The sequence below is a fragment of the Globicephala melas genome, chromosome 3 (assembly GCF_963455315.2).
Source record: "Globicephala melas chromosome 3, mGloMel1.2, whole genome shotgun sequence".
In the NCBI taxonomy this organism is placed as follows: domain Eukaryota; kingdom Metazoa; phylum Chordata; class Mammalia; order Artiodactyla; family Delphinidae; genus Globicephala; species Globicephala melas.
In genome coordinates, this window is record NC_083316.1 from 16,184,887 (window position 1) to 16,207,024 (window position 22,138).

General features: G+C 34.0%; 1 protein-coding gene across 5 annotated transcripts in view; it reads right to left on the minus strand.

Moving 5' to 3' along the window:
• The window catches only part of CDH18 (cadherin 18), a 1,040,565-nt gene that overhangs the window by 102,938 nt on the left and 915,489 nt on the right, over positions 1-22,138 (minus strand). For all 5 annotated transcript variants that reach the window (XM_060295678.1, XM_060295679.1, XM_060295677.1 and 2 more), the window contains 2 exons: positions 20,575-20,762; positions 8,855-9,108 (listed from right to left, as the gene is read on the minus strand). In XM_060295678.1, coding sequence (XP_060151661.1) covers positions 8,855-9,108; positions 20,575-20,762 — 442 coding nt within the window. The remainder of the gene's footprint in view (positions 1-8,854; positions 9,109-20,574; positions 20,763-22,138) is intronic.

Here is a 22,138-nt window from a genome sequence, read left to right on the forward strand (position 1 = left end):
GTTTCTTCACTACTGTTAAATAGCCTGGTTCTGATTTTATTTTAAGAAAATTGATGATGATATTGCTGTAAATTGCATATCCTTGTTTTGAGTTAAAAAAGACAAAAGCTAGACATGATATGCTCTTAGAAATCTGAAGAATCTTACTAATAGTTTAGAAAATGGGAATACAAAAGACAAGTCAGGAAGCTTTTCACAAATACCTGTGAGACTCAAACTCCCTTTCATTATCAGTTCTACTGATTTGGAGTTAATTGCATTTCAGGGCACATAGCAAGGTACATCTCTCAATGTGCACCTCCTTAATTAGTACAAACATTTGGTCCCTGGGAAAGGTGGAAGTATGAGGATTACTTTTGTATTTGTTAATGTTTTCTGCTTTATTCACTGTTTGTACCTAGAGGCCCATGTAAATGACACACTTTTGTTAAAATCAAGAACAAATATTATGTAAGTTATGCCTTCAAACACCAGCTATGGAGTCTGATTATTTTAAGGCAGCTTTGGAAGGATTCATTTTAGTTGTCTAACCAAAACAAAGCAGAAAGAATAATGTACATGCTAATGGATTTGTGCTTCTCAATATTTGCATTTAAAGACAATATATCTGTCACCTTTGCATAGCAACAACTGGGCGAATGTGTGTAACATAGCTGGTGTTCAATTAAATGCTCCCAGTGATATAGAGCAATTACTGAAGCAATTAACAATATAATGGAACATTATATATAATTTGTTTTTTGTAGTTTTTTACTAAATGAAACGTATTTTGAAATATTCACATGAATACACATATATGTGAAACATACATGCTGGTATGCATTTCCCAAAAATATATTTTCAAAATTTCTTTCCATGAGTATAATTAGCACCCCCATTTTACCAATGTACTACCCAGTTTGGTGTACTCTGGGTGAGGGTTTTTCAAACACTGATATTCCAGACCAGATAATTCTCTGTTGTGGGGACTCACTTGTTAGTTGTAGGATGTTCAGAACCACCCCTGACCTCTACCTGCAACATTGAAACAAGTTTGTCCCTGAACTCAATTTTTCCTCCTTTGCCCTACCTTTTAGGAACATATATTCCACCCTTTACAGCATTCTGAAATTTCATTATTATTTATTTTGAAATGCAAATCTTCCTATCACTGTTTCTTATTAAACTCACTCAAGCAACTCTGATTTATCTTTTCCCCCCACTGACACTGCTGTCATGATAAATTTCCAAGATGTCATTTGGAAAGCCTTTTCCAAGCACAAAGTGCAAAGCCTTTTCATGATCTCTCTAAAGCATCTTTTTACAACCTCATTATTTGCTATTCCCGCACAGGTAACCTAAGCTCCTTGTGTACACAACAAACTGCAGTTATGTTCTCTCTTCTTCACCTGTCTAATCTTAACCTGAGTTTTGAGCTTCAATTCAATCTTCCTCAACTCATTCCTTCCAGAAGATGTCAGGCATACTTATTCCCTACATATGTATCAGACTTTTATCACCCTTATGAAAGGATGTAAATTTTTTCTCTCCACTGGACTTCAAGCTGCTCTGTGTGTGTGCATTTGTTTAATTTCTTTATCCTGAGGAATATCATAATATTTGCATATAAAAGGTGCTTTAAATATCACTTTTAAAAATCAATGTACCTCCCACCTCCTTTAATTAAAAATATAGACTGCATCATTAATATCAAGTTTTAGTTTTTTAAAAAAAGTCTTATCAACGTTTATCAAATATTTCCACATCAAACTCACAGCAGGAAATATTTTTACTATCAAAAGCTGTTGGCTCCTTTTGGTAAATGGCTACATTTATAAATATCTTTATAATGTTAACTTTCAATGTAGACACATTTTCCTTATTAAGTGTCAAAAATGCTATTAAAATATGGCATTCTATGGAATGATGAAGCATCGTGGTCTTTCCTGTGCTTGGACAAATAAGCATATCAACTTCTGCTTTCATCGCTTAATTAAAGATCAATTTTCACAACTGGGTTTATGCCTATTATATCGTATACTTTGTCTATCCTGCTTCAAGCAATGTCCAGCTCTTTCTCTCAGTGTGACAGAAGGGTTCTCAACTAACAAGTTAATGTTACTGCATTCACAGTTGAAGCAGAATTGTTTAATACATACCTCTGTGCTTGGAAAATTGTTTCTCTCCAGGCATGAGTGCTGTGGCCATTATATAAAAACTTAAGAACAATCATGCTTATATAAAAGGAAATGGAAACACTTTACAAAACATTACATAGATATCAAGGAGAATACTTATCATATTAGCTTTTGTTAAAATGGATGAGAACTAAAGAAAGTGAGAAGACAAACTTGAGAAAAAGTAGACAGATTTGTTTCAGAGTTCAGACTTTCTAGAGGCTTAGAATTATCTGAGGGTATAAATACAGGGTAAGTAAAGAGTTTTATACATTATGCAATTCTTTGATTTTGTCATAATTGAGACCAAAAAAAACCCAAACACCCTTCTTATTATGCAAGGAAACCTTTAATTATCTCTGCATGACATATGACAATAATAAAATATTAGTCAGTGAGCACGTACTGACTATGCTAAGTACTTTCTGTCAACCTAATTTAATTCCCTCAATATATGTATGCAACATTATTATTCCTTGTTCATATATTTTATATCAAAACTCAGCAAGGTTGAATGACTGTATAAGATGACACAGTTAGTAAATCAAGTCACCAGAATTCCCACATTGGTCTTCCTGTCTTCAGAAGTGAGTCTCTAACTTGCCTTGGACAAGTTAGAATTAATTGAATGACTATTACGTGCAGGCCACTCTGCTTAGCACTTAAAGCACATAGCTTGAAACAATCTCGCAGTAACTCTGAGAGATAGATATCTGTGGTGTTCTTTCACAAATAAGGAAAAGTAATTTCCTAAAGGTTTATAGCCATGGTGGCAGAACAAGGAGTCAGAGCTGAATGTTTATTCCCAAGCCCTCATTTGTGTGTGTGTGTAGTTATACTTCCTATTGCTAAGATACCAAACATTCTCTACTTTGTGATTAAATATTTCTCTCTAAATGTTTCCAGTCAGTTATGCTTTCATCTATTAAGTCAAATGGAAAAAACTCATCTGTGTGGTCACCAATATATTCATGGAGATAGCTACATGTATGCTAAATTTGACAGAAACCCATCTGTTATTTATTCAGTTAAATAATCAGCTAAGATTATAGTTGAATTATATTAATAGAAAATAACATGGGATGGGATGTGTAGCTGTGATAGTTTGTCTCTGTGGCTCCAGGAGAAGAGTGTCTCTGAATAAAGATGCCAAAATTGTGAAGTGACTAGATGGGAGCCAAGAGATAAAACTAGGGAATGAGAGCTTGCAAAATATTGGTTCCCAGGGTGGAGGTCTAGCCTGAGCTCCTGTGGTGGGAGTCCAAACCACTGGACTAAGAGAGAACCTCAGACTCCAGGGAATAATAATTGGAGTGAGGCCTCCCAGAGGACCTCATCTCAGCACAAAGACCCGGCTCTATCGAACTGCCTGCAAACTCCAGTGCTGGACATCTCAGGCCAAACAACCAGTAAGACAGGAATACAGCACCACCCATTAAAAAAAAAAAAGTTACAGACGAAGGAAAAAGGTAAAAACCTAAAAGACCAAATAAATGAAGGCAAAATAGGCAACCTACCTGAAAAAGAATTAAGAGTAATGATAGTAAAGATGATCCAAAATCTCAGAAACAGAATGGAGAAAATACAAGAAACATTTAACAAGCATCTAGAATAACTAAAGAGGAAACAAAGTGATGAACGACACAATTACTGAAATTAAAAATACTCTAGAAGGAATCAATATCAGAATAACTGACGTAGAAGAACAGATAAGTGAACTGGAAGATAAAATGGTGGAAATAACTGCCAGGGAGCAGAATAAAGAAAAAAGAATGAAAAGAATTGAGGACAGTCACAGAGACTTCCGGGACAACATTAAATGCACCAACATGCAAATTATAGGGGTCCAAGAAGAAGAAGAGAAAAAGAAAGAGTTTGAGAAAATATTTGAAGAGATTATAGTGGAAAACTTTCCTAACATGGGAAAATAAATGGTCAATCAAGTCCAAGAAGAACAGAGAGTACAATACAGGATAAACCCAAACAGAAACACACTGAGACCCACATTAATCAAAGAATCAAAAAGTAAATACAAAGAAAAAATATTAAAAGCAGCAATGGGAAAAGCAAAAAATAACATACACGGGAATCCCTATAAGGTTAATAGCTGATTTTTCAGCAGTAATTCTGCAAGCCAGAAGGGAGTGGCAGGACATATTTAAAGTGATGAAAGGGAAAAACCTAAACCAAGATTAATATACCCAGCAAAGATCTCATTCAGATTTGATGGAGAAATTAAAACTTTTACATAAACAAAAGTTAAGAGAATTCTGCACCACCAAACGAGCTTCACAACAAATGCTAAAGGAACTTCTCTAGGCAGGAAACACAAGAGCAGGAAAAGAACTACAATAACAAACCCAAAACAATTAAGAAAATGGTAACAGGAACATATATCTTGATAATAACTTTAAATATAAATGGACTAAATGCTCCAACCAAAAGACATAGACTGGCTGAATGGATACAAAAACAAGACCTGAATATACGCTATCTACAACAGACTCACTTCAGACCTAGAGACCCACACAAACTGAAAGTGAGGGGATGAAAAAAGATATTGCATGCAAATGGAAATCAACAAAAAGCTGGAGTAGCAATTCTCATATCAGACAAAGTAGACTTTAAAATAAAGACTATTATAAGAGACAAAGAATGTCACTACATAATGATCAAGGGATCAATGTAAGAAGAAGATATAACAGTTGTAAATATTTATGCACCAAACATAGGAGCACCTCAATACATATGGCAAATGTTAACAGCCATAAAAGGGAAAATTGACATTAGCACAATAACAGTAGGGGACTTTAACATCCCACTTTAACTAATGGACATATCAGCCAAAATGAAAATAAATAAGGAAACACAAGCTTTAAATGATACATTAAAAAAGATGGACTTAACTGCTATTTATAGGACATTCCATCCAGAAAAAACTGACTACACTTTCTTCTCAAGTGCTCATAGAACATTCTCCAGGATAGATCATATCTTGGGCCACAAATCAAGCCTTGGTAAATTTAAGAAAATTGAAATCTTATCAAGTATCATTTCTGACCACAACACTATGATACTAAATATCAGATACAGGAAAAAAAAACTGCAAAAAATACAAAGACATGGGGGCTAAACAATACATTACTAAATAACCAAGAGATCACTGAAGAAATCAAAGAGAAAAAAAAAAAAAAAAAACATACCTAGAAACAAATGACAATGAAAACACGATGACCCAAAATCTATGCAGTGCAGCAAAAGCAGTCCTAAGAGGGAAGTTTATAGCAATACAATCCTATCTCAAGAAACAAGAAAAATCTCACACAAACCACCTAAACTTACACCTAAAGCATTTAGAGAAAGAAGAACAAAAATTTCCCAGAGTTAGCAGAGGAAAGAAATCATGAAGATTGGATCAGAAATAAATGAAAATGAAATAAAGGAAACAATAGCAAAGATCAATAAAATAAAAGATAGTTATTTGGGAAGAAAAACAAAATTGATAAACCATTAGCCAGACTCATCAAGAAAAAAAGGGAGAAGACTCAAATCAACAGAATTAGAAATGAAAAAGGAGAAGTAACAACTGACACTGCAGAAATACAAAGGATCATGAGATTACTACAAGCAACTCTATGCCAATAAAATGGACAACCTGAAAGAAATGGACAAATTCTTAGAAAAACACAACCTTCTGAGACTGAACTAGGAAGAAATAGAAAATATAAACAGACTGACCACAAGCACTGAAATTGAAATTGTGATTAAAAACCTTCCAACAAACAAAAGCCCAAGAACAGCTGACTTCACAGGTGAATTTTATTAAACATTTAGAGAAGAACTAACACCTATCCCTCTCAAACTCTTCCAAAATATAGCAGAGGGAGGAACACTCCCAAACTCATTCTACAAGGCAACATCACCCTGACACCAAAACCAGACAAAGATGTTACAAAAAAAGAAAACTACAGGTCAGTATCTCTGATGAATATGGATGCAAAAATCCTCAACAAAATACTGGCAAACAGAATCCAACAGCACATTAAAAGGATCATACACCATGATCAAGTGGGGTTTACCCCAGGAATGTAAGGACACTCCAATATATGCAAATCAATTAATGTGATACACTATATTAATAAATTGAAGGATTAAAACCATAGGATAATCTCAATAGATGAAGAAAAAACTTTTGACAAAATTCAACACTGATTTATGATTAAAACACTCCAGAAAGTAGGCATAGAGGGAATCTACCTCAACATAATAAAGGCCATATATGACAAACCCACAGCCAACATTGTTCTCCATGGTGAAAAACTGAAACCATTTCCTCTAAGATCAGGAACAAGACAAGGTTGCCTACTCTCACCACTATTATTCAACATAGATTTGGAAGTTGTAGCCACAGGAATCAGAGAAGAAAAAGAAATAAAAGGAAACCAAATTGTAAAAGAAGAAGTAAAACTGACACTGTTTGAAAATGACATGATATGATACATAGAGAATTCTAAGGATGCTACCAGAAAACTACTAGAGCTAATCAATGAATTTGGTAGAGTAGCAGGATACAAAATTAATGCATTGAAATCTCTGGCATTCCTATACACTAATAATGAAAAATCTGAAAGAGAAATTAAGGAAACACTCCCATTTACCATTGCAACAAAAAGAATAAAATACCTAGGAATAAACCTACCTAGGGAGACAAAAACCTATAGGCAGAAAACTATAAGATACTGATGAAAGAAATTAAAGATGATACAAACAGATGGAGAGATATACCATGGTCTTGGATTGGAAGAATCAACATTTTGAAAATTACTATACTACCCAAAGCAATCTACAGATTCAATGCAATGCCTATCAAACTACCAATGGCATTTTTTACAGAACTAGAACGAAACATTTCATAGTTTGTATGGAAACACAAAAGACCCCGAATAGCCAAAGCAATCTTGAGAAAGAAAAACAGAGCTGGAGGAATCAGGCTCCCTGTCTTCAGACTATACTACAAAGCTACAGTAATCAAGACAGTATGGCACTTGCTCAAAAACAGAAATATAGATCAATGGAACAGGATAGAAAGCCGAGACATAAACCCAAGCACATATGGTCACCTTATCTTTGATAAAGGAGGCAAGAGTATACAAGGGAGAAAAGACAGCCTCTTCAATAAGTGGTGCTGGGAGAACTGGACAGGTACATGTAAAAGACAGAAATTAGAACACTCCATAACACCATACACAAAAATAAACTCAAAATGGATTAAAGACCTAAATATAAGGCCAGACAATAAAAAGTACTTACAGGAAAACATAGGCAGAATACTCTATGTTATAAATCACAGCAAGATCCATTTTGACCCACCTCCTAGAGAAATGGTAATAAAAACAAAAATATACAATTGGGACCTAATGAAACAAAAGCTTTTGCACAGCAAAGGAAACCATAAACAAGATGAAAAGACAACCCTCAGAATGGGATAAAATATTTGCAAATGAAGTAAGTGACAAAGGATTAATCTCAAAATATGCAAGCAGCTCATGCAGCTCAATATCAAAACAACAAAAAACCCAATACAAAAATGGGCAGAAGACCTAAATAGACATTTCTCCAAAGAAGATATACAAATTGCCAACAAACACATGAAAAGATGCCCAACACCACTAATTATTAGAGAAATGCAAATCAAAACTACAATGAGGTATCACCTCACACCAGTCAGAATGGCCATCATCAAAATATCTAGAAACAATAAATGCTGGAGAGGATGTGGAGAAAAGGGACCCCTCTTGCACTGTTGGTGGGAATGTAAATTGATACAACCACTGTGGAGAACAGTATGGAGGTTCCTTAAAAAACTAAAAATAGAACTACCTTATGAGCCCGCAATCCCACTACTGGGCATATACTCTGAGAAAACCATAATTCAAAAAGAGTCATGTACCACAATGTTCATTGCGATCTATTTACAATAGCCAGGACATGGAAGCACCCTAAGTGTCCATCGACAGATGAATGGATAAAGAAGATGTGGCACATATATAAAATGGAATATTATTCAGCCATAAAAAGGAACAAAAGTGAGTTATTTGTAATGAAGTGGATGAACCTAGAGTCTATCATTCAGAGTGAAGTAAGTCAGAAAGAGTAAAACAATTACTGTATGCTAACACATATATATGGAAACTAAAAAAAAAAAAAAGGTTCTGATGAACCTAGGGGCAGGACAGGAATAAAGACGCAGATGTAGAGAATGGACTTGATGACATGGGGAGGGGAAAGAGTAAGCTCAGACGAAGTGAGAGAGTGGCAGTGACATATATACACTACCAAATGTAAAATAAATAGCTAGTGGGAAGCAGCTGCATAGCACAGGGAGATCAGCTGGGTGCTTTGCAACCACCTAGAGGGGTGGGATAATGAGGGTAGGAGGGAGATACAAGAGGGAGGGGATATGGGGATATATGTATGCATATAGCCAATTCACTTTTTTATACAGCAGAAACAAACACACCATTGTAAAGCAATCATACTCCAATAAAGTTGTTAAAAAAAAAGAATACAATGGTATATATGCAAAAAAAAGAAAATAACATAGAAAATAAATATTTTAAATATTATTTAATTCATTTTAAATTACTGTGAGAGTCAATAAAATCTGTATATGTCTAAAAGATGGAAGTATACCATACCTTACTAAGCTGTTAGCACTGTCGGGATCTTGTGCCAAAACTGTGCCAACAACAGTCCCAATCTTGGCATTTTCATAGACTTCCATGACATAGGAAGGCATGGAAAATAGTGGTGGTTCATCTACATCCCCAACAATGATCTTCAGCATGGTAGCATCTTTAAAAGGACCCAAGTGAGAAAAGCGAAAATCAAGATGTGTATTGGCTCCTTCTATGTTGAGGGTATATGACTTCTTTTTCTCATAGTTCAGTGGCTGTGGGAAAAAAAATAAGATTTCCAATATTATGACTACCATCACCTGTTAAACAAATATTTTATTTTCCTTTTTTTGAAACAAACAAACAAACATGAATAGGTTTAGGTCAATCTACTTGCATTTATAAAGAAACTATGAGGTTTATCTTAACAGTGACACCTAAAGCAGAAATCATGGAAACTCAAGTCTGAATCAATTGTGATTTTTCAGAATCATAAATATGATGATAACTAGCAACAAAAGGAAATTTCCCACAGTCAAACAAATATTGATTTTTGCAGACTCATTCTTAGTCTCCTCTGGTAACTTCTTTCTATTTCCTCTTCAGCTTAAATTATTAATGTTTAAAATATTTGCTACTAATTTGAGAAATTTAAAAAATACATTTTTTTATTTTGCATTTAAACAATTTATCTCATATCATTGATTTTTATCTATTATCATCTTATTTTCATCTTGCTGGTTTTAAACTTGGTATCTTATTTTAAAATTGGATAAATGTTTACATTTTCAGTGCAACAATATTTTCTTGAAATTTTAGCAGAAGATTTTATACAGACTTTTGAATTTCATTTTTGTTGTTTTAATTGTATTATTTTTTTAATTTCTTTTTTGCTGCTAATACCATTTCATGTATTAGTTTTGTTTTTTATTCCCTTTATTATTATGTTTTGATCAACTTTATTTTTTATTACAGTATTCTGTTCATTTTTAGTTTTACTTTTTAGGTTTGAATTTACATTAATAGTTTGTCATAATGTTTTATTTTTTTCTTATTTTTTAAATCACCCAGCCAATTTTTTTTCTATTAATCATATATGTCAGGAGTCATGAATTTGGCTTAGCATACAATAATGAATAAAAATAAGGTCAGTCTAGTGTTTTGTCCCAGGGAATATATGGTCTATTATAAGATTTATAGACATTCATAGCACTGTACATTTAGTGTTCTAAGACATAGTAGGTATTATGAAAATAATAAGGATACAAACATAGATACAGAAGTGTGTGAGCAGGTAGGTAATATTTGCAAGAGGAAGTACCTTTTTAGGTAAGAACTGAAGGTTCTGAAAGTGTTAAACATGACGCACATAGGCTCTGTGACATAAAATGAGCTTAGATTTAGGATTAGCCACATCAAAAGTCTCCATGTTGATGCTAGTGCAGGTGATACAGATATCAGCCTTTATTTTGAGCATTGTGAATTACCTATAGATTAATACCTATGAAAAGAAACAATAGATATTTTTTCATCCCTATTTCTGCCACTGATTTTTCAGTAGCCTGCTTCAATCTTGCAGCCTTCTTTCTTGGCAGGATCAAAGTATGATCATTCCCTATGGAGGAACTCAGATATTTTCCTTTACCCTAAGAGCCAAGGAGAATTTGTAGAGTATCCTTAACGGAATCTTATAAACAGAAGATCAGTCCTACTGATGATTATTTCCCTTATTTTTTCTGAATTGCCTTAGAAAATTGGCCTTTCCAAAGACTGGAGATTGCATAGAAGGAAAAACAAACATTTAATTTCCAAACCAGATACTAAGAACCTAGAATACTTCTCAGGGCCATGGATGAGACTGGGTCATTACAATATTTTACAAGTGTTTATAAGACAAAATAAAATTTTAAATAATGTTAAAACTAAAATTCTTAAATATGAACCATATATATGATACATATACATTTATATATGGTGCAGATATTATGTATTTTAGATTTATATACTTTAAAGAAGGGATAATTGATCTGAAGTTTATAACCCACCAAGTGGGATTCATTTCCTTCTCAGTGAATTAAAACTAGAAATGAATTGCCAAAGTAACTAACATCCATCTTGTTTGGCAGATTGTATTACTTTCAGTTGGACCCACAGATTTATTGTACTTCTTTCCTTGACTCCTCTCTCCTTAACATTAGTAAATAAGAATGTCTTGGGCTAATTCAAGAAGTCTCATCCAAATTTAAATCACCTGTTCTAGAAATGGTACACACTTTCTGCCTATCAAGAATTAGGTGCACAACAACTACTGAGCCCATGTGCTGCAACTACTGAAGCCCGCGCGCCTAGAGCCAGTGCTCGGCAACAAGAGAAGCCACCGCAATGAGAAGCCCACACACTGCAACGAAGAGTAGCTTCCTCTTGCCACAACTAGAGAAAGCCTCTGTGCAGCAACAAAGACCTAACGCAGCCAAAAATAAATATAAAATAAATTAAAAAAAAAAAAGAATTAGGTGCACAGGTGTGGTCCCCTTGGTGCAGAGGAACATGGACTGTCAGAATCCAGGCATTTTGCTCATGGAAAGCAACACCCTTGGCAGGTTTACTACTTGTTTAAGATCAGTGTAATTTTTTAGACTCAATCTGCTGCATCTGGTAGACTATAATGACTAAGGTTCATTGAGAGTCAGAAAGACTCTCAATGAAATTTGTGGGGATATTTTTGGCCACCTCTACCCCATCAAATATTATTATCAAGCTGTGCATCCAATATGACAGGCATCTCTTTTTCCATTTTTAGCAGGTCCCCTGGCAAGTTAGATGTCATTTATCTTAACACTCACCTACCTACTGCAAAGGTACAGGCTGTTTATGTGAACTCATGGTTTCATGTTTATGATTATCTCATGTATATTTAACTACCCCAAGAGAAGGATAATCATTTTGGAGGACTTGTTTTTCAGGCAGATGGATGGATAGGACCCATTTCGAGTCACTAAGGAAAGAGAAGTATTATTTCAGGTTGGGACAGGAATTTAGAAGCAGATGAATTAATGTAGATGGAAATATTTTTAACAATCTCATTTATGAAGAAAACATGGTAGTGCTAAATTGCAAGTATAGAAAAACTGGGAAGAAATTACACTATTTATTCTTGGAGATTGCAGGATTTTATATACAATATAAAGTATGTTAATTCTTTGTTTTGTATTAAAACTACAATAGTACATAGAGATTGGATTAGGATTATAATTGTTATTTTTCCTCTTACTGTATATCCTGGTAAAGCTTTCCAAATACTTACCATTCATACATTGTAAAGAGATATTCCAGTAATTTCATAGTAATATTTTGCTCCTGGGAAACTAGTTAGAACTCTGTGGTTTTCACCTTCCATAGTTACCAGCAGATTGTTTTATTACCTAAAATAGTCTATCAAAAACAGTATACCAAGAACAGTGAGACCTATTCATCTAAAACCTGGTTTTGATGAAAAGGTGGAGGAAAAAAATTAAAAGAAAATGTACTCAGGTTATCAGAGTACCAAGAAGGCAAAAAGCATGAAATGTCTGGCTGTGAGTTTACATAACACAAAACATACCCTTCTCCTGTCTTAAAACAAAACAAAACAAAAATGGATACAGAATAACTCCATAAACATGAGGCACAGTAGGAACTTGATAAGGGTGATTATAGAGCCAGAGATTGTTTATGAGCATAATAAATAGTTTTTTCCAGATATACTATATTAAAATTTCAACTGCCCATGCTTGTAGGTTTTTTGGGCTGGATTCTCACAATAATCATTTGGATTGAACAGATGATTAAAACAATCAAGCTGAAAAAAAGAACTGTGGAAAGAGTTATTCCCTTTTGAGCTACTTGAAGACTCTTGGAAAGAATAGTCTCCAGTCTTTGATAACGTTCACCATTATTTACTCCATAAATCTGGTCTCACCAAGATATTTGGTGTGGCGGGGTGAGTGTTTACAATTTGAACATAGTTTATCCCATTTAACAAAATTTCAGAACTATGCCAAGTTTCCTTTTCTTTTTTTTGAAAACTGCAAATTTGGATTAAGAGTTCAGTGTTTAAGACAAGAAGTAGATGAGCCTAAGGTAAAGGTGTTCTCCTGGAGTTTACTAACATAATATTAATGTTTAGAGAGAAATATTGGAGGAACACCATCAGATTCTTTATTCATTTTTATAGAATTTGTTTTGGGTTTAGTTCCCTGGACAAGTCTCACCTGTGGTCCAAGTTCTGAGAGTCAGAAAACAAAGCTACCAACTCATTGATGCTCATAGTTAACAAATGCTATGATTATTGTTGTCAAATTTAGTAAATTAAAATTATTTTTAATAACATATGTGTCAGTTATCACATAGGATATACTTATACTAGGAAACTGTCATTTATCTGAAATGAGAAATTAACTAGTTAACTTCAATTTTAATTTTTTTAATGTGTTTATTCTGGTGTAATTTTAACTTCCCCAGGCAGTGGGGCTCCTCTTACTTTTCTTTAGTTACTGTTAATGTCCTAATGCAGTTCACTGTCACTGAATCGACTCCAATTTTCATCTTACGTTTTAGTTTCTTAATTTTATCCTATTACTCCTAGTAATTACTTTCACATATCATTGCTCTCTCTAACTTTTAAAATCATAATTTTCCCTCTTTAATATGAACACATTTCATATTCCTGTAGATAAGTTATCATCTTTCTAGCCAAATTTACATATTTGGAACATGTTAATTGTTTCTCATTAATCACTTCTACTATTCATTAAATCACACTAATATATTCCTCCTCTGGAACTATATAACCATCATAAATAGATGGATACTGAAAACAGCATTTAGTCAAGTTGCTCTATGACTCAATTCTTCTTGGAGTTTAAAAAAGTCTTAAAATTCTGTTTTCCTAAATAATAAGAGAAGAGACTCCATAGGACCTCTCCTTGGTCCAGTTTCTATATTGCATCATCATCCAGGTTTTCCATTGCAGGAATGGGAGGATAATAATAGGACAGATACCAACATTTTAATACATGAAAAAATGTCACTTCAATTATGCAAAAAATGGCCAAATCCTGGAATAGTGACTGATATTATTATTAATTATTGTTTCCTGAAAAATGGCATATCTTAAATGATAGTAGTTTGCCAAAAACATAAGAAAAATTGCATGAAGTTGAATGTTTCATCAGCTAGGCTTTCTTATTATGCCATGATTCGTGGTCCTTGTCAAAGTCCTCTCCTGGATGGTGGACATTCTGCGAAGACTGGAACACATGTATAAGCTATATTATAAATTTCTCTATGCAGAAGAGTGTCATGATCATTTAATGTGTATAATTCCAAGGTTATTGATACAAATAAATCTTACAGATTTGCTCACTGTCATTTGAAGACTGGAGAAATGAATGAAAATATTTTAAATATTTTAAAATATTTTAAATAACACATACATAATATATATGAAGTATATTTATATATTCTATATTATATTATTTATATATATTTACATACTAACACATATACATATGTGTGGATATTTCAATAGCCCCACACATATGCAAATTTACCAATAACACATGGGTGTGGATAGCTTAACTCAACAGGCTGTTTCAACTAGTACGCTAAATTATATTGTAGGAATATGTGTTAAAAACTGTTAATTGATGTTCAAAATAGTTTCAGTGGATCTATCACTCCATGATCATGCCTATAGATGAAGAGTCAGAACAAAAGTTTGCCCAAAGCAGTCCTCTGTCAAAAGGTATTATAAATATAGTGATAGATTTCACTGAATTGAAAGTTGGACTTTCCTCTTCAGCTTCTGGCTAAGCAGGAGAACCACTTTCCAGATATTAGAATCTTATAAGAATAAAAATAGTAGCTTGGCTGATTTTTTAAGTAATAAAATCTCTAATGAATGTTTAGTTTTTGTAAATAGTTCATTAGCATTAGAAACCTATTTCTTCTTATATACAAAGTGTGCACATGTGTTTGCCTGTGTGTGCATTTATAATAAGTTGGGATGCCTTATTTTTTTATTGCACATTGTGGTTCATAGTCCCCAAACTTTACAACCCAATAGCAAAGAAAGTCCTGGTTCCTATTCTGTCACTCAACGCAAGTCAAAGAAATGATAAAGAAAAATTCAATAAGTGCAATCCACTAAAAAATTTAGAATGTGGCTATTTGGAATGGACCTAGTATGGTTATAGCTGGAAACATTTCATATATTTTCTCTTAGGATTAATTTAAACTTTAAAAATACTTATATAACATTTTATGTTTACTCTCACCATCCATCTCTGATCCTTTGTTAAATAAAGTGGTATAAAGATCTTTTACACACTGCAGTATAAAAATTTTAAAAATACAAGGTACCCAGTTGCAAAAATGTTTAACAACTACTGTGGACATACATACACTTGTAGCACACACAGGTACACATTAATGGAAATTATCAGTACATTCATAATGAATAATTAGAATAAGTTCTTTCTACTCTATTAGATCTAGCAGATTTAAGAGGGATATGGAATTGCTGTGTTTTCTACAGTGAAAAATTAGTGAAATGCCTACCTTGATACATAAAACAGAGAAGATAATTCAAAGAAAGTATTTGTGACTGAAACATCCCTGGAAATGTTGCACTGCAAAGACAAAATTAAACTTGAACTTTGATAAAAATCTTTTACAGAAGACAGAGGGGGAATTAGATCACCAAGAGCCATGAGTGACAGCATGTTCATGTGATACCAAATGGGGAGGGGTGTGGGGAGGGATAAATTAGGAGGATGGAATTAACATATACACACTACTATATATAACAGATAACCAACAAGGACCTACTTTATAGCACAGGGAACTATACTCAATATTTTGTAATAACCTATAAGGGAAAAAAATCTGAAAAAGGAGATAGATAGATAGATATAGATATATAGGAATCACTGTGCTGTACACCTGAAATTAACACAACATTGTAAATCAACTATGCTTCAATAAGAAAATATTGACATCATTCAAAAAAATATACACAGGATGTGTCATTCTTTGTGTGATTATAGGTGATTTGGATAACATGAAATAAAGGAGGGCAGTAAAATAACCACATGGAGAGGTCTAGAAAGTGTAATTAAAATTTGGTGCAAATAGAAAAAGAAAGGAAGACAAGAAATGTAGATATTGAGGTATTATTGTACTTTTTTATGGTAACTTTTGTTTTTATTTTTTTTATTTTTAAAAATTAATTTTTATTGGAGTATAGTTGCTTTACAATATTGTGTTAGTTTCTACTATACAGCATGAATTAGCTATACATACACATATATCCCCTCTTTTTTGGTTTTCCAAAAGATATTGAGGTATTATTGTACTTATTAGCCAGACACAGCCTAGAATACTATTTTACCTTATTTTATCTCTTTGTAATTATCACTTCGTAAAACGTTAAAATAAGAAAACTGAAGATTAAAAGACTTGAGATAATTCATAGATCTCTTAAATGGCAAGACCAAAATTTATATTTCATCTGACAGTAAAGATTGTATTTTCCACCACCCTTCATTGACTTGAAAAACCATGTTTAAGATTTTTGGCTTAAAATATTAGGCATTGTATTTGCAGTTAAATACACTTGAAGAAGAAAAGTGATACTACAGACAGTATTTGCTGAGAGTCAGGAAAGCAAATAGGATTGGAGCCTTGAATTAAAAAGAAAAATGGAACAACTGCTTATTATAAAGAAAGCAAATTGGCATATGGACCACAAGAAGAGAATCTGAGAGGTACTGCTATGAAGCCTATCCCTAGCTACAGGGTTTATGTCAGAGGAAACACATCAAGTTGCATTCATCCATATCTTTTTTTCCCCTTTCCACCCAGTCAGGCTCCATTAAACAATAAATGAAAGTTATCAAAGTGTATTTACAACGTACCACACCATGGACTGGTGAATTCAACTTGGCAATTTTCTGATGAAGGCATGATATGGACAGGAATGTGCAGATGCTCCTGCAAGCTGATTTATAGAGCAGTGCTGATTTTGATCTTTGGGAAGATTAGCTGTTCTGCCTTGCTGACTAAAGTGAGCTGCCTCAGAGATTAAATAAGGAACAGGTTTGAAAGGACTGTTTTTTCTGTTCCCTGCCATCTGAATGAATGCCTCTTAAAGGTTAAAATCCACAGAGTTATACAGTTTAGTTTCCAAATTGTAATTATTTATAACATAAAATATACAGCAATGGAATAACTCTAAAACTGATAATCCTAATCTGAAGGATTAAGAAAATAGATCAATGCAAACATTAATGCATTTTAGAGGAAGTGTAGACTACATTAGAAAATAAATTCAGGAAAAAAATAGAAAGATAATTTGGACTCATTATCAAGGTTATTTTCAGTACATAGTCATTACCATTTATGTAATTGAAACACTTATCTTGAAAATACCTATTGAGTATGTGTATATGTGTATGCAATATAGAGAATGTTAACTACATATATGTGCACACATATGCACATATACCATTTTGCCTTCATTTTTCACAAACAGCATCAAATTAATTGAGGCCATGCAGGATGGTAAGATCCCCATTGTCCTTAACCCCACAATCTATACTTGTATTTTGGATTATGTGTGTATTCACATCATCCACCACTACCCTCACATTTGTAAACATGATATAAATTCCTACTTTATAAGGACAATAGTTCTCAATAGGCAAGGATCACCCTGCTACCCACACCCCACACATATTCCAGCTAAATCATTGCAAACTTATCTGCAAACATTTATTTCTTCCTCCTGTTTGATTTTGTCAAATAAGGAGGAATATTATCATAGGTTATTTCTTTCCACCTGTGATCGAGATCCTAAACAGGGCCATTTCTACCTCAGAGCATCTTTTGAATTCAATTACCCTCTCTTTAGTATCCCCAGTTTCTTGTCTCTATTGACCTTTTATCCATCTGCTATAAACACACTTTCAGTCTCCCACCTTACAATTAAAATCTCCATTTTATGATGTTCTCATTTATTTGCTTTTTAAAGTATCTCCCTGGCTTTACTACAAAGCTTCTTAAAGGGGATAGTGTTGTTTTTTCTTTTTTCTCCTTTTAATTTTTTTCTCCCATTTCCTTGCCTCCAATTTTCTCTCCACCACACTAAATTTGTTCTTCTCTTCATTTTAGCAAATAATAAATATATATATTTCATTCAAGTATGTAAAATGGGTAACTTTTCAGACTTTGAAGAGACAGATTCCTGAGTTCAATTTTCTGTCAATCAGTTTCTACATGGATACAATTCTTTTTCTCTGTGATTCAGTTTGTTTTATTAGTGAGAATAATAATATTCCCTATATCATAATGTTCCAGTTAGATTGAAAGGAATGATAATAGGTGTACCAGCTCAATAAATATTTGGGAAAAGTTCTTAAAACTCATCCTGACACAGAGGAAACACTTAACAAATATTATCTGCTGTTACTATCTATTGTGATGATAATGATGATGCGGATGCGGATGGAGAGCTGAAAACTGCTCGTGAGAATCACCATGCCCCCTTTTGCCAAATCGAATGAATCTTTATAATCCTAAATTGTGTTTTAGTTCTAGAATCCTTCATATTTTTAATGACTATCTTCCTCCTGTTCAGCATCCCTTGGGAATTTTCAATGATAAAATTCACCTCTGTTTTTTGATATTTTCTTCAAAGACTCTATTTCTTTCCTGCCTTCTGCTTGTTTCTTAAATACTGGTGTTCCCAAGGGTTCAAGACTCATCTTTCAGAAAGAGTTATTCATCTGCTTACCTGGATTTACCTGAGTGAAGAAGCCATCCAAGGAATGAAAAGCAGACAATCCTCACTTCATTTTCTAATCCATAGTATATCCATTAATTACTCTAATGCTTATTGAATGCCTACGCAATGTTAGAAAACATGCTAGACATTGGGAATGCAGTGATGAGTTAAAAAATAGTCTTGTCCTTGTGTAGTTTCTATTAACAATTAATTAGAAATACTGACATCAAATGAGACCTTATCACTTCCTGCTTAGATAGCTTCAATGGCTCTCCATTGGGTAAAATTTAACAAGGCCCTGTGTGCTCACCTATGCACTAACTCCCTCACTCTCTGCTCCAGGATCAATGAAGATTTTTAGGTCCTTACTGTACCATGTTCTACTCCATTCAGGTTCTTGTTGTGTTTTCTTTCCTCTTCCTGTAATGCTCTTTACCTAACTACCTCCTAAGTTTCTTTCAGTTCTCTGTTCAATCACTGCTGACTATCAGACAGCACCAAACACCCTAGATTTTGTTTTCCCAACAGCACTGTATAACTCTCCTTCATAGAACAGTTTTATTACCTATCTAAGAATGCATATGATATTTGATTGGTATCTCTCCGCTTCCATAGATTGGAAGCTCTATGCAAGAAGACAGTGACTTTGGTTCTGCTCAGGCTCTCATAACTCTTGTAGAGCACAGTTATGGGCACACAAGAGACACTCAAAGCTCACATATTTGTTAAATGAAGACATGGAAGTTGACTATTTTTATTAACATATTTTTGATCCAAGTTTGACAATCTCAGAAAGTTGAAAATGAGATATTTTAGGTGAAGAATCAATATTTTATATAGACCAGTGATGACTACTTCTTAAGTATTTACACACTTTAAGCTCTGCTTTGCAGGCCCCTTTTGTAACATACAAAAGGCATATTAATCCTCAATTTTAAATCAATATAAAATTGTGATTATTAGAAGAATAAATGAGATTTTATACAGTGTGAAAAGTGTATACAAAACACACAAATAAATGATTAGATAGATAGCTAGATGATAGATGAACGATAGCTAGATTCAAATAGATAAATAGATGATTGATAGATTGAAAGATAGATTGATTGGTTCACTTCGATATTACAGTAGCACATCAGATTAAAATTTCTTATCCTGTGCTCTGAACATATTACACAGTAGAATCATCTGGAGTACTTGTTAAAAAGGCCAATTCTTTACCCCCACTCCATCCTTTCTGAATCAAAATGTGGAGGGAAGGGCCTAGGGACCTAAATGTTAGTATATTTACAAGCTGAAGTTGTTAAACATTTAAAGACTGAGACATACTGCATTAGGAATTACATTTAAATCCTTCTTTGCTAATTGCCTGTGTTCCACTTCATTTTTACAAGGACATGAGCATTATTGTCTCTTAAAAGCAAAAAGCAATAGATTTAGTCCAATGACAAATTCTTAGGAATAAAAAAGAATGGGGAAGAAGGTTAATGGTTTCACTAAAAGATCCATCCAAGCAAACTCGTCTCCTAAATATTGTTAGCCAACATGATGAAGTTTTTTTTACATTAGTTAGAAGGTCTCTTAATGCTACTTTGTTTAGTACAGCATAGAGTAATGACATTAATAGAACAGGCATTCATGATAAATATGTTATCTGAAAACAAAGATGGGGCAACACATTCATAGTGCATTCTATATCCAATCTTCCCACCCTACTAAAATACATTTCTTAAGAGAGGATTTAAACAGTTAGACATAATCATAATTAAAATGTAATTACATATTAAAGAGGAAATATTTGATCATTTTAATGATATGACAATATACATTATTCATACCTCTGCCAAATTTCCATTCGTGGAAAAATGAATGAAATGCCTAAATCACTAACAGTATATATTTATATATTTTTTACCTTCTTTAAGGAAAGGATCCCTTCTCTGGTCTCTTTGTCAGTGGAGATAGAGAATATCCCAACACCATCACCATTAATGATGGAGTATGTCATGTCTGCATTTGAACCAGTGTCTGCATCATTCGCCTTGATTTTCCCAACAGCTGAACCAACTTGGGCTGACTCAGGAACATACAGCTGATAGTGCTCTGAAAAATATTTCATATTAAACTTATTTAATGATAATAATGTTCATAAAATAATAATCTTATTAGAAAGAGACATTAAAATATTTAGACCATACATCTATTTATGCTTATATCTCTTTCACAAATGTTCACATTTCCCTATAGACACTTATGAATTAGGCATTAAGCATAATGGACATGTTGTTATCAATTGTTTTATTGTCAAGTTAGAATCATATCTATTACAGCAAGTTATTTATATAGCAAATCTCAAATAGCTATATAAATAACAGAAATCTTTAATTAAAATGTAATTTTATAAAGATTTTCAACCATGATTAAATTAATGGTGATTTAACATTACACATAAACACAATTAGACTACATGGATAAGTGAATATAAAACATCTATAAAAATAATTTCTCTGAGGTAATAATTGTTTAGTTGTGTTATGATAAGTTTTTTTAGGTTAGTGCATCTGGTAAGTGTATGGAATATTCTAATTTGCTTCTAAAGGTACAATTGTATGTTTTAAAGTGCTGTATGTTGCTACTGAACATCGACGTGTGTGTGTGTGTGTTTGTGTTTATTCATTATTCAATAGAGATATTTCCCAGTCCTCTTCTATAAATGTATTTACACTACTTGACTTCAAATGTTATTTTTTAGTTCAACAGCCCTCACCAACAAAACATTTCATGGGTAGAGCACCTTCTTCTGTGAAACACATGATCCCCTGAGCTGAATCACGTGCTTTTATCAGGATCTGTCATATTGCTAAAGGCTCTATCCCTCCTGACAAAGCTAATTGACCTGGGAAGAGCATGAAACCCACGTTTTTACAGGACTCCACCTTGCCCTTCACAGTTGAAGGGTAAAAGGATAGGCAGCTGATTCACAATGATTCACAAAAAGAGTATGCTCCCCGAAATATTCAAACTGGAACTAGGAAAGAACGTCAGTCCCTTTTTTTTTTTTTTTTGTGGTACGCGGGCCTCTCACTGCTGTGGCCTCTCCCGTTGCGGAGCACAGGCTCCGGACGTGCAGGCTCAGCAGCCATGGCCCACGGGCCCAGCCACTCCGCAGCACGTGGGATCCTCCCGGAGCAGGGCACGAACCCATGTGCCCCGCATCGGCAGGCGGACTCCCAACCACTGCACCATCAGGGAAGCCCTAAAATTTGACTCTCTTTTTTATTTTTTTATTTTTTGCGGTACGCGGGCCTCTCACTGTTGTGGCCTCTCCCATTGCGGAGCACAGGCTCCGGACGCGCAGGCTCAGCGGCCATGACTCACGGGCCCAGCCGCTCCACGTCATGTGGGATCCTCCCGGACCGGGGCATGAACCCGTGTCCCCTGCATCGGTAGGCGGACTCTCAACCACTGCGCCACCAGGG